The sequence below is a fragment of the Rhinolophus sinicus genome, chromosome 16 (genome assembly GCF_057876585.1).
Source record: "Rhinolophus sinicus isolate RSI-liver-muscle chromosome 16, RSI-T2T, whole genome shotgun sequence".
Taxonomy (NCBI): domain Eukaryota; kingdom Metazoa; phylum Chordata; class Mammalia; order Chiroptera; family Rhinolophidae; genus Rhinolophus; species Rhinolophus sinicus.
The window spans coordinates 151,375,115-151,388,356 of record NC_142516.1 but is presented as its reverse complement, the minus strand read 5'-3'; the positions used below and the strand labels follow the sequence as shown (position 1 = coordinate 151,388,356).

General features: G+C 44.4%; 1 protein-coding gene across 2 annotated transcripts in view; it reads right to left on the bottom strand.

Annotated features, from left to right (window-relative positions):
- The window catches only part of ABCC4 (ATP binding cassette subfamily C member 4 (PEL blood group)), a 246,122-nt gene extending 233,464 nt beyond the window's left edge, over nt 1-12,658 (bottom strand). Inside the window, exons 1-2 of one of the 2 annotated variants that reach the window (XM_074329431.2) lie at nt 12,164-12,285; nt 9,981-10,072 (exon numbers count right to left, since the gene is read on the bottom strand). Coding sequence is in view for 1 of the 2 variants with exons in the window: in XM_019737179.3 (XP_019592738.3) it covers nt 12,164-12,237 (74 nt within the window). In the remaining variant the exon portion in view is untranslated. Of the gene's footprint in view, nt 1-9,980; nt 10,073-12,163 lie in introns of both variants that reach the window. The other variant, XM_019737179.3, reaches the window with a different exon arrangement.
- Nucleotides 12,659-13,242: the final 584 nt, after the last annotated feature.

Below are 13,242 nucleotides of genomic sequence, written 5' to 3'. Positions count from 1 at the left end.
ACACCTCCCTGCTGACTTGCCCTGCTTGATTTAAGTGAGGGAGAAAACTAGTGGATAGAATTTTATTAGCTTATTACACTTATATAATTTTTGGAACACACCATGAGGTTTAATTTTTTTCAGCTTGTACAAGAGGATAACATAGCCTGGAGTAGGTAAGCGTCTTCTTGCCTAAGGACAGAGCTAACAAGTGCAAGAACATGGAACAGGACCTGGTCTTCTGGCTCCAGTCTGATGCTCTCCAAAATACCCAGCTTGCTCCTATCTAAGATAGAGGTGTCAGCAATTCCAAATTAGAAAGGAGTCACTAGCTTCTCCCAGATCCCTGCACACAGCAAGTCCCGTTCCTCCCCCATCACTTGCTGAGTCCCCATAGGGATAAATAAGACCCACTGTGCCAGCTGTTCTCATGCTTTGAGAGGAACCTGAAAAGACTCAAGTAATAACTTATTCAATCTCTGGATAAGCCTAGTAAGTGTGAGATGTTCAGCTAGGCATGGAGAGAGAAAGATGTAAAAGACATTGGTTTCTGCCCTCAAAGAGCTAGCAATTTATTTTTTTTTTAAAGTCACATGAATAAAGACTTAAATAACATTTGACCATTTAAAACAATAAAAAAAAAAAAAAACATGCTGATAAAAGGATGAACTTTGGAGTACTACCCAACGTACTCAATTACTGATAGCCTAATATGCAGCAGTTATTTACAGGTACTACACCAGATAACATCTATTAAAAATGCATTATCCTTTTTTACAGGTGAACAAGCTGTGTTGCTCAATGAACACTCAGAATTCATATAAATGCCACCTCTGGATTCTGTGACACTCAGACGCCTCCAGGCCAAGCTTAAAGTTTTAGGCTATGGATGAATCTCCCTTCTACTAATTTAAAACAAGACAGAAACATTTCACACCATGGAGAGAAAAACTGCGCAAGAGCACACTGCCTAACTGGGGAAGGGTCACGTGATGTCAGCAGGAAAAATTAAAAGTAGTAGCCAGTTGGATTTATCACATAATCTTAGTCACATCCAGACCAATAAACCCACCAATAAAAGTCTGGAGATGAAAGCAGTTTATTATTTTATATTCATGAGCTTTTGATTGGCAAGTGTGATTTCTACCCAGTGACCCCCGTAAACTCAATCAATCCAGGCATTCTTCTGTGACCAGGGAAGGGCATAAACAGCAACACGGAGATCTCAGCTCATGCTCTGGAATGTGTCAGACCTGACTCAACTCGGAGTTTCAGGATGTCTATACCCGGGTAAACTGAGGACAAGGCCAGCTGCAACAAGAGAAGACTATAAGAACCCAAGGACCAAGGGCCTCTAAGATCTCTGCACACAGCAAGTCCCCTTCTCCCCTCATCACTTGCTGAGTCCCCATAGGTATGAATAAGCCCTACTGTGCCAGTTCTTATGCTTTGAGAGGAACCTCATTAGGGTGGGAATAAGGGTAGTTCGAACCCCTTGGCCAGAAAAATGAAAATATGCACAGAAATGTGTGTATGAACCTTTGGGAAGCTGTTAATCGGTGGTTCTTAGTCTTCACTGTCCGTCTCATAGGGAACCTTTTAAAAATACTGATGCCTGCATTCTACCCCCAGAGGTGATTCAAACAGGCCTACGGAGGGACCAGGCATTTGAATTTGATGGAAAAACCGCTGTGTAATAACCTAGACAAAATACTAGAGCTAGCAAGATTAATAGAAATCATAGAGTCAGTAGTTTGAAGAAGGCAATTTGCAAGTATATTTAGGAAAGACAGCACCAAAAGCCAGCCTGTGCTCATGAAGAGGAAATCTTGCCAATCTAACCTCAATTCTTTTCTTTGTAGGGGTTCAGAATGACTGGCCAGTAGATACAATACCCTGGACAGATGGCACAACCTCTCCCAGCCCCTGTGGCCAAGGAAATCTATTGCCCAAGGTATTCATTAGCAGACTGGCCACACGCTGGAGGACAGTTCCAGGAACTGCCCTTTCTGGTGTTCAGACTACAGACGTTTTCAAATAACTTTCAATGGACAACAATGAGGTGCCAAACTTTGGCATCAAAAACGTGAACTTAAATAGGGATGAAAGAGCAGTTTGTGTGAGGACAAACCCCACGGACGCGAGGTCAATTAACTGTGCAAGCCTTACCACTGATGCCCAAATTTTATCTCCAGCCCAGACTTCTTCCCTGAGCCCGACTCGTGACCAAGCAATTGCATGACCCATTGAGTCGCAGGCATCTCAAACTTAACATGGTCAAAACCAAACTCCTGGTCTTTTCCAACTCGTTCCGCCTGCAGGTTTTAGCATCTTATCTAATGGTGACTCCATCCTTTCAAGCGCGGCCAAAACCGTGGAGGCAAATTTGACTCTCTCTTCCTCTCAAATCCCAGTGTCTAGCATCCAAGATCCCCAGCTCCATTTTCCAACAAGCTCTTCCCTGAATCCAACGACTCACCACGGCCACTCCTACCTTCCTGCTCAAAGCCACTGCCATCTCCTGCCAGCCTCCCTGCATCCATCTGCCCAGGACTTGCTTTAGTCTATCCACAACACAACAGCCAAAATGATCTTACTAAATCCTGGGCAGACAATGTCCTATCTCTTCTCAAAACTTTTCAGTGGTCCCCACTTCCTTGCAGGTAAAGCCCACGTCCTCCAATGGCCAGCAGAGTCCTCAAGATATCTCTGCTCTTGCACTGGCCGTTCCCCCAGCATGTGCATGACTCGTTCCCTCACCTCTGTGAGGCTTTTCCTGGGCACCCTGCCTACAAGTGTCATCTCCGTTCCCTATACACACACTCCTAACCCCTTTCCCTGCCTTATCTTTCTCCTTAACACTTATAACTAACACACTATATTGTACTTATTTGTCTTATTTAGTGTTTGTTCTCTCACTAGAATTTAAGTCCCAAGAAGGGAGGGACTGTTAGCTATTTTGCTCACTGCTATATCCCAAATGTCTAGAACAGGGGTAGGCAAAGATTTTCTGTGAAGAGCTAGATCATAAACATTTTAGGCTTTGCAGGTCATACAGTCTCTGTTGCAACTACTCAACGCTACTGTTGTAACCCACAGATAATATACAAATGAATGAACAAGGCTGTGTTCCAATAAAACTTTATTTACAAAAACAGACAGTAGGATGGATTTGTCCAGGGGGTCATAGTTTGCCAACTCCTGGTCTAGTACATTACCTGGAATGCAGCAAGCATTCAAAACTGTTAAATTGTCAAAATAGTAGTTAGTTAAAACATCACCTCTGGCCAGATCAAATGTGGAATACCATGTCTAGTTAGAGATGCCACATTACAAAAATGATATTGATAAACAAAAGAGCATTCAGTTCAATCAAACGGAAGAGGGTCTAAAAACCTTGTCATTTAAAGGCAGAATGGAACTGGAGACAACTCTCTGAAAGACAAGATTTAACGGGTCCATGTTAGCTGTCTTTAAATACCAAAAGGGCATCATATAATGTATCCTGCTGTGTGTTGACAAAAAATAAAAAAGGAGATACAGATGGATAGAAATTGCCTGGAAAGAAAACTGGCTCAATACAAAATACTTCTGGTATTCTAATATGAAGACATAAGAATAGTCAATTTCCCCATTCCATAATGTCTACAAGGGATTCCTATTGAGTATGAACTAAAAGATCCCTCCCTTCCGACCCTATAATTCCATGATATTGGACATAGGATGGACAGGACCTAGCCCTGGGAGAAGCAGACAGGGACTAGCCCCACAAAGAGGCTAGCGCAGAATTGGCTGTGAAACTAGGAAACAGAATAAGGAGCTAATCCAGAAACCACAGAAGGGCTACAGGTGTTAAGTAGAGTATAGTTTGGGGAGAAGAGATAAAAGAGGTCTGAAAGTCGGCATATTCATTTATACAAAATACGGGAGGACTATGACCTTGAATGACTGTATCAAACACCACCAGCTGGCAGGGAGGGAGGGGCATGATGACCCAGGGGCGTCCACATTTCTCACTGCTCTCAAGACACATGACCCCTTTTCACAATTCTGTCCTACACATGGGGAGTTATCCTATGGAGGGGTCCATTCCCCTACCCAGGATAACTCCCCACCTTCTCCATCCAACTGCTCCTCAAAACCCTCCATTGTGCAGACCTTATTCATACCTCCACTACAGCACACACCCCAACGTGTTAATTCTTTCAGCAGACTAATGGACACATGGACCACATTTTCTAGCCCCCCTCCCCTTATAGCCAGAGGTGACCAAGGGCTGACCAACAGGATGTGAATGTAAGTGATGTGTGTTACTTCCACGTCTGGAACATATACAACCCCTTTGCAGCTGAATAAAGATGAATCGATGGAGATGACCCAAGGACCAAGGCACAAGATAGTAAAAATCTGAATAAATGTGTGGTGTAGTTCCCCATCCCAACTTACCCAAAATGCACTACAACATGAGAATAAATGTGCTTGTGTTTTTTTTTAAACCACTAAGATCTGGGGCTTGTTTTTTTCAGCAGCTAGCATTATTTACAGAACTAATACACTGACTGCCTTCCTCACCAGACTATGAGATCTTTGAAAAGAATGATATTTTTAAGTATTTAAACCTGGCAACAAAGAAGGCACTCAAATGTTTGCTGGATGAATAATCTAAACAAAGGGGTCAAAATAGCACCCTTGGCCTCCCATTGTGCTCTCAAATAGAAACGCACTTTCAGGACTGAGAAAAGTGGTTTCCATATCTTATCACCGGAATCAACCAGGAAGTATTTTTAAAACTTCACATTTCGGGATGTCACCTCCTGCCCTCCCCCTCAACCCCCAGAGATTATGATCCCATGGGTTAGGAATAAGACTCAGAATTTTACATTTTTAACCTGTCTGGGAGATGTTATAATAGCTTACACTTGCTAAGTAACAAGAAGAAGGTGGCATAGCTCTCTTTTCATGTTTATTTACTGCTTATTATCTGCCAGACACTATTCTAAATGTCTCACCAGTGTTTGGTTCATTTAATGCTCTCAACAACACTAAGAGGTGGGTACAAAGATTACTGCCTGTGGTAAAGTAAGTAGCAGCACTCAGATTTATACCCAGGCAATCTAGCTTCAGATTGGGCTCCACTGCAGCAAACCTCGGTTAGGGTTCAGTGTAGTAGAAATGTGTCTCTGGCAATGGTGCTGGAGAAGAGATAAGGGCATCCACTGCTTGCTACACTTACTCCCACGCCCGTGGGAACCTAGGGGGCTCACTCACAGGCAGCTGCCTTGCATCAGTCGGCACTCCAATCCTGGCTTGGATGGCCCTGCAAAGGCAGGACAGTTACAAGATTTGCCTCACCTAATCAGAAAAGACTACCTAGTAGCTTGAGAAAGGAGGGAAGATGAAGCTTGGAAAGCAGATGCTGAAGGATCCTGAACGCGACACTGAAGAACTGCTCTTGAAAGCAGCGAGGAGGCAGCAGAGGTTTTTAAGCATGAGGATGCCATGAACTTGTTTTAGGGGGAAAAGTGGTCGCAGGAAGACCCTCTAGGAGGAAGAGACACCAAGAGCGTGAGCTGAGGTCGGAGCAGGGGTGGGGAGGGACACAAGCCCCAGGAGGGCAGATATCTTTGTGTGTTTCCTTCTCTGTGGATCCCACACACTTAAGTTCAGGAAACCTCTGCTGAATGAATGAATGACTTCTAGAGTATGTTTAAAGTTGACTCAACAGGATGTGATGTCAGCAAACGAGGGTGAAGAAGAACTGACAGGTTCACACCTTAAGAACTATACGGATAATGATGCTAACAAACTACATGGCAATTCAGGAGGCAGCATGATGAAGAGAAGGTAGGAAAACATGCTTCGGAGGCATGCATAGGTAAAGAGCATATGCATTCAATAACATGCCTTTTAAGTGTCTGCTGGATAAAGTCAGCACCTTCATTTTTTCATTCGGTCAAACATTTACCTGTGGGAGACAGAGCCAGGCAGACAGGAGCCTGAGCACTGCCAGCTTCCAAGTGTACTGAGGATGTCGGTGAAATCCCAGCTGGGCCTGAGCCCGCCTAGGTATGCGGCTCCTGACAAAATGCCCAACCTCTCTGGACCTGGATTTCTTCATTTGTGAAACAAGTATTCACAGGATGTCTGCCTCATAGGATTGCATGAGGATTAAACGAGACATTAAATGTAAAACGGCAAAATTCTGAGCCCATAGGAAGCATTCAACAGATGCTAGTATCAGCATTGTTATCTAAATGGATCCCTCTATGAGGACTAACTGCCTGCACAAGTGCCTGAAGTAACTTAAAATGCAGATCCCCAGGTCCCACCCAGACCTGCCACCACCAGAATGTCTAAGGGGAGGGAGGAAGAAGGCCCTGCGTCTGCATTTTTAATAATATATCAAAAAATACTGATGAAATAGGTAGACAGGGGTTTAACATCTTAAGAAAATATTAAGCTTACCCTTGCTGACGTCCATATTCAGTTATCTCTATGAATGTACATAATACAGGCATACCTTGGAGATAACGTGGGCCGTTCCAGACCACCAAGATAAAGTGAGCTGTAATCTTTTTGCTGGTGTACAGTCCGGCCTTCAATTTGCAAAAAACCCAACACCTGTAAAGCTCAATAAAGGGAAGTGCAATAAAAGAAAGTATTTCTGTATAGATAAAGAGATCTCATCGGGATTAATCTCTAAATGGGTCTAACACTTATCTTCCTGTCTTCAGGCATCCTCTGGCCATAATAACCCGCGGCCTTAACTCTGGGCTGGGTGAGCAGCATTTACTATCATCTCCAGTCTCCCAACTTTCAGGCTCAGAGGTCACTGGCAGGTAGCCACACAGAACTTGCAGGGCCGGAGATAAGACCTGAGTCCATGTATTTCCAAAGCCCAGATCTTCCCACTGCATTACTAGCACCTCATCAACACAGAAAACCACTGCAAGGGACTGAGAGCTCAACAAAGAGGGAACCCAGGAAGCATCCTCATAGTAAAAGGGACAGGGTTCCCTGGCCTCATCAACAGGTGACAGGTGAGACATACAATGGAAGCTCATGTTGTAGACGGTGCCCCTATGCTCCACACCCCATACAGCAGGTGTCCCCTGGGAGATACACAGGAGGGGGGAGTCCCCTGGGAGGGTCAGAAAGGCAAATTATCCACTTGACACATCTGAATGGACAACAGTTAATACCTCTCACGCTGACCAAATTCAGGACTATAAGAATAAACACACATATATACACATACCGAAGAATAAACTATAGAAGATAAATATAAAATTTTACACCGTTTATTTCACTGCAGGAACTTAGCAGTAAATTGTACTACACCTTTGGGGTGTTCTACATCTTGCTTTGGGCTACAGTTATTGTATAGAACCGCCAAAACTCATCAAACTAAACCTTAAGAAAAGGGAACAGGTTAAGTCCAGAGAAAGAGCCATGGAAAGCTCCCCCAGCCTCCATCGACAACATTTGGATTTCCAGCTGTTAATGAAGAACAACGAGATGAATATAAGAGGTATTCCAGAAACGATTCAAAAATCCTAGTTTAAAATGAAACATTTCTATGCATTCGTAATCAATATTTACTGAGAGCCTAATACAACCAACCTCTCTTTTTTTCTTATTAAAATTTATTGGTTTGACAATCGTTAGTAAAATTACATAGGTTTCAAATGTACAACTATGTAATACATCATTTATATATCACATTGTGTGTTCACCACCCAGAGTCAATTCTCCTTCCATCACCATATATTTGATCCCTTTTGGCCTCATCTCCCACCCCCCCAACCCCCTGACTCTCTGATAAACACTAAACTATTGTCTGTGTCTATGAGTTTTTTTTCTTTATTTGTCTTGTCCCTTTGTTGCTTTCAGTTTTGTATCCCACATATCAGTGAAATCATATGGTTCTCAACTTTAACTCAAAATGGATCAAAGACCTAAACACAAGACCTGAAACAATAAACTGCACAGAATTAAACATAGGTACTAAACTTACAGACCTTGGGTTCAAAGAGGAGTTTATGAATTTAACCTCAAAGGCAAAGGAAGTAAAAGCTAAAATAAATGAATGGACTATATCAAACTAAAAAATGTCTGCAGAGCAAAAGAAACCATCGACAAAATAAAGAATGGGAGAACCAACCAAACAGGAGAAGATATTTGCAAACAACACCTCCGGTAAGGGGCTAATATCCAAAATACATAAGGAACTCATACAACTCAATAACAAAAAAACAATCCAATCAAAAAATGGGCAGAGGACCTGAACAGACATTTCCCCAATGAGAACCAACCTCTCTAAGCCACCGCAGCATTCAGCCATTTACATTTCCCCCTTGTGTCATCAGCTTTCTCTGAGAAGTATCTCCAGAGAGTGTCATGACACCAGTGGCGGTCTCCACAACAGCATTTGCTTTTGAGCCATCGTTAGGGGAGCGAGGATTTAACCACTCTCTGATGAGCCTAATGCATCTGGCCCAAATGGTCCTCAACCCCATCTCTGGGGACACATCCTGCATTGCTAACCCCCCTCAACCTACTGACCTCCCCCACCTCCAGATGAGGGTGGGCAGAGGAATGCAGAACACATAACACACACCACCACCACCACCATCCCCCATGGGGCGCAACAGGGAAGAAGGACATCACCAAGGAGAGTCTCAGGGGATTGGGCAATCTAGTGACTCAGCTGGACAGGGTTCACAAGCTTTGCCACTTATTTCCAATAATGGAGAAGAGAAGAATTATTCAATAAGCCATGAAAGGAAAATGGGCTGATTTGGAAAAAAAAATGGGGCCTATCATATATCAAATACTAAAAGAAATTCTAGCTGCCTTTATTGTTAGAAATAAAAAGAGAAAAGAACTAAAAGAAAATGCTTATGGAGATGTAGAAGATGCTGGGATTTAAGAAAGATATATTACAAAAGCAACAGGAGAAACCAAAAAGAAAAGCTCAGTATAATTAATGGCATATAAATTTAAAACCTCTGAACTACATTAAGAGACAAATAAGAATCTGGAAAAATGCTATTAAGCACTATTACAAGTTATTTCAAATATATAAATGCCTCATAGGAGAAAAAAAATCTATTAATAGACAATTCAAAGAAATACAAATAGTCAATAGACATAAAAAGTTCCGTCTCTATAAATCAAATACATTCAAATTAAAACTGGTATTATTTTTAACCTTAGGAAAACAAAATTTTATTCAGGTACTCCAAGTTTAGAATGAAATAAGCACACGAACCCCTGTTAAAAGGGCAAATTTATCCAATCCTGTTGGAAATAATTTGGCCTTTCATCAATTATTCTACTTCTGGGAACATAGAAAAAGGAAAGATGCACCAAAATATATGGGCTTGGATACACATTACGTCATAATACACAGAAACAAACTGTGTTCAACAAAAGTGAAAGACTGCATAAATTGCAATCATTAAATATGTTTTGAAGAGTATTTTATGCGATAAACGTATGTTAACCATAGGAAATTAAGAAGGAATCAGGATTCAAAACTAGTTTTATAGAAAAGATGCATGTGTGCACAAAGAGGTTTCAAGGGGAAGATTAAGAAACCACCAAAGACCAGCAGGTGTACTTGGCTAATAGAAATAAATCATCCTTATCCTTTTCTTCTTTTGCTATGGTTTTAAATTTCTTACAGAAGTAGAAAACATATATATTATTTTCAAAAATCCAAGCTAATTACCAATAGCTATAATGTACAACCCCTTGTAAACCCCCAAGTCCAAAATGTGCTGTGAAAAGACCAAAAACCCGGTGAGCTCACTTGTATTAGATCGGTGCAAAAGTAACAGCAGTTTAACAGGTTAAAAATAATTGCAAACACCGCAATTACTTTTGCACCACCCTAATATAAAAGTCAATAAGCTAGTTATTGGCATCATGAAGGTAGGTAGCTAGCAGTTCAAAAGTTTATAAAGCAGATGAAATTTGAAAAGAAAAGCAAATACTCAATGAGCAGTTGAAAACTGGGTTTCTCTCTACACGCTTGACCTTGTGCCCAGGCAGCACTTCCTGGCGGGGCTCATTTCAGCTTTCCCGCCTGCAACCAGAGGGGTACACAAGAAAATCATTAAAGTGCCTCAGACTTTAAAATTTCTCAAACTGCACAAGGTAAATAAACACAGGATGGAAATTATGGTCTACAACTGACTTCACAAAGGTTTGCCCCTTTTTTAAAACTATAATACTGGATTATGACAATAGTAGGAGTGGCTTAAAGCAGTGAGCCAGTCTCAACCTTCCATCAGAATTACCTTGAGAGCTAGTTCAAACCCCACCCCACACGCCCAGAGTTTCTAATTTTACAGAATTGATCCAGAAAGAGTGCCAGAGAATTTGCATTGCTAAAAAGCTCTCAGGTGATATGGACGCTGCAGGTGTGAGCGCCATACTTTGAAAACAGTTGCCCTAAAGCATGCTAACAGATGTTTCACGTACACCATCTTCAACAGCAAGAACTTTAACAAAGATATGTGTGGAAGAGCGTTCTCCAAGCATTTAAAACCAAGTGTCCCAACAGGAGCAGTTCAGTACATCGCTTTCGAACATAAGTCCAGACACCAGAGTGCCTGGTTTGAGATCCTGCCTCACCACTTACTGCGTAGTTGTGTGATCCTAGGCAATTTACTCAAACTCTCTCTGCTTCAGGGCCTTCAAGTGTAAAACAGAGATAATAAATCCTTTCCCTCCCCCCACTCCCTGGAAACCGGAAGTGGATACCTACTCAAGTCATTAATGATAAGGCCTCACCTTCACATCTCCAAGTACAAACATTTCCAAAATCCACAAACAGAAGGTGCTTCCAGCATTCCTTGCCCTGCCTGAAGTTAAGGAGATGTTTGCCTACTTCATTATAATTTATGGTAACCACAGCCAATATTCTTCGCCCCTTTCTTTAAGGGCCAAACAGTCAAAAGATGTTCCCACAAATACTGAATACACACAAGCAAAGCAAGTGTAGGCGCACTCATCCCCTTGGGATCCCTTAAGCTGTCCCATTTAAAAGAAAATATCAGAATATGTGGGAACGATTAGGGTTGGGAAACAAAAGATCTAACAATCAACCAAGCGTGATCGAAGTCTGAAGGTTCACGCCTGCCCAGTTAGTCGTCCCAGCTGCTAGATAGAAAACTTCAGTTAAAAGCTTCGCCTCTGAGGGCTATTTTTCACCTGTGTGTGTTTCCTCCCAGTACAGGGTCTCTTCGGTGGTTTTAGGACCACAGGACTCCTGGGCAAGACTACCTGCATCAAGACCCTGGATGATTCTCTAAAGGCTAGAGATCCATGTAAGACCTAGCCCCAGAATAGTCCTCAAAGGTGTAAGTAGAAATATTCTCAATAGGAAAGGAGCTGGTCAAAGACGTACTCCAGTCATGGCTGTGTGTCCCAGGCAAACGCAAACCGTGTTCAAGAACAGTGTCCTCATTCATTAAATAATAATTTTTCACCCATTTGAAATTTGCCACAACTAGGTACTAGGACATACATGAAGAGAGAGCGCTAGGGGGACAGAGACATGGTCGGTTACAGAGGCAGGCACAGGGGAAGCCCATTAGAGTTCAAATTCAGCTGTAATATGAGAAATAGAGGAAGAAGTGGGGACACTACCGGGAGATGGCAATGGTCCAGGGCATTAATTAGACTTTGGCTGAAATTAGATAAAGAAAGCTGTCCATATGCTGCTTGCTTAGAAAGAAAGGGGTACAGCTTTAGTTCAAAACTGCGAATCCCTGAGCAGTAGGGGGAAAGAAGACCAAGAGGGGCTGGGGGAGGGGGGGGACAGTCCGTTTTCCTGTTGGGCAGATTGCCCCGAAACAGCCTCCGTTCTCCTCCTTCTCCGCGTCTCGGGCACTGAAGGCTCGCGGGGCCGCGAGTGGCAAGGCACCGAGACCCTGCGCCCCCCCAACCAGATAGCCGGGTCCCCCTCCCCGCCCTGCTCCCGCCCACCCCGCGCGCGGGGCGCAGGCGGGGACCACACAGCCAGCGTGGGGCAGCCCCACCCACGGAAAGAAACGCCGGGGAGAAGCTATCCCTGGTCCAGACCCTCGATCCCCCACCCCAAAAGACGCCGGCAGCGTCAGGCTCCCACGCGGCAGCGGCGTGGTGTTGCAGGTTGGGCCTGGGCGCTCACCAGAATAGCACGCGCGAGCAGAGATTCGCGCCCTGCAGCGGGTTGGGCTTCAACTCCGGATACACCGGCAGCATCTTGCCAGCCAGGGCGGCAGAGAGTCGGGATCACGCTGCTCCGGCAGCGGTACCGTTTCCGCTGCTCCTGGAGGCGCCGGCGGGGGATGCTAGAGCTCTCGCTGCCGCGCCGGTCCGCACAGCTGGAGCAGGAGAACCACCGGCTTCCGGGAGTGGAGCTCTGGCGGCTCGCCCAGTCCCCGCCTCCCGGGCGGTGCAGCCTGTGGGGCGCCCGCTACGCGCCGCTGCTGCTGCTGCTGCTCCTGCGGCCGTTGCCTGGAGCCGGGAGCCCAGAGCCGCGAGGCCGTGGGGTCCACGCTGCGGCGAGCCACGCGCAGGTGCGTAGCAAGGCAGCCGGCGCAGTTGGATGGAGCGAACCACGCAGTTTACGGGGCCCGGTGGTGCGGCTCCCAAGTGCTCGCTTCTGGCTGCGAACTTGACCGAAGTTTGTGCTTCGGTACAAACCCAGAAATAGAGATGGGAGGCGCCGGCTCTGCCCGCCACTCGGTGCTGCCCAGCAACGCCCCCTCGGCTACTACTTTAGAAGACCGGGACAAAGCTGCCAGACTGCGTTAGCAGCCAGCCTTCTGGGCTCGCTGCCCTCATCAGGACCAGTGTGGGAGGTTCTCCAACCTGCACGCAAACATTTGACCTCGACAACAGCAGAGTTTAGCACAGATTATCTTTGTAGAGCCGCAAGACCTGAAGAAAGACAACCTAAGATTAGAACTCAAATGAATTTGGAAGATGAAAGCTTGCTGTCACTGGGGGCAGACTTTTGGCATCTCACATGTTGCATTCTTCGGAGGACCTCTGTGAGCTTTTTGCTGCCCACTTAAATTGGAAAAGGAATATGGAGGGAGAGGCTGGCTTATGATTTCTTTCATTATGCTCTCGGAACCTAGCGGAATAACAGTGGCAAACAGAACATATATTAAAGAACACCGATTATGCACATTTGTGGGGACCTTACCTCACTTTTAATTGTAACAATGCCCAAGTCAAGAAGGTATTATTGTTATTTTA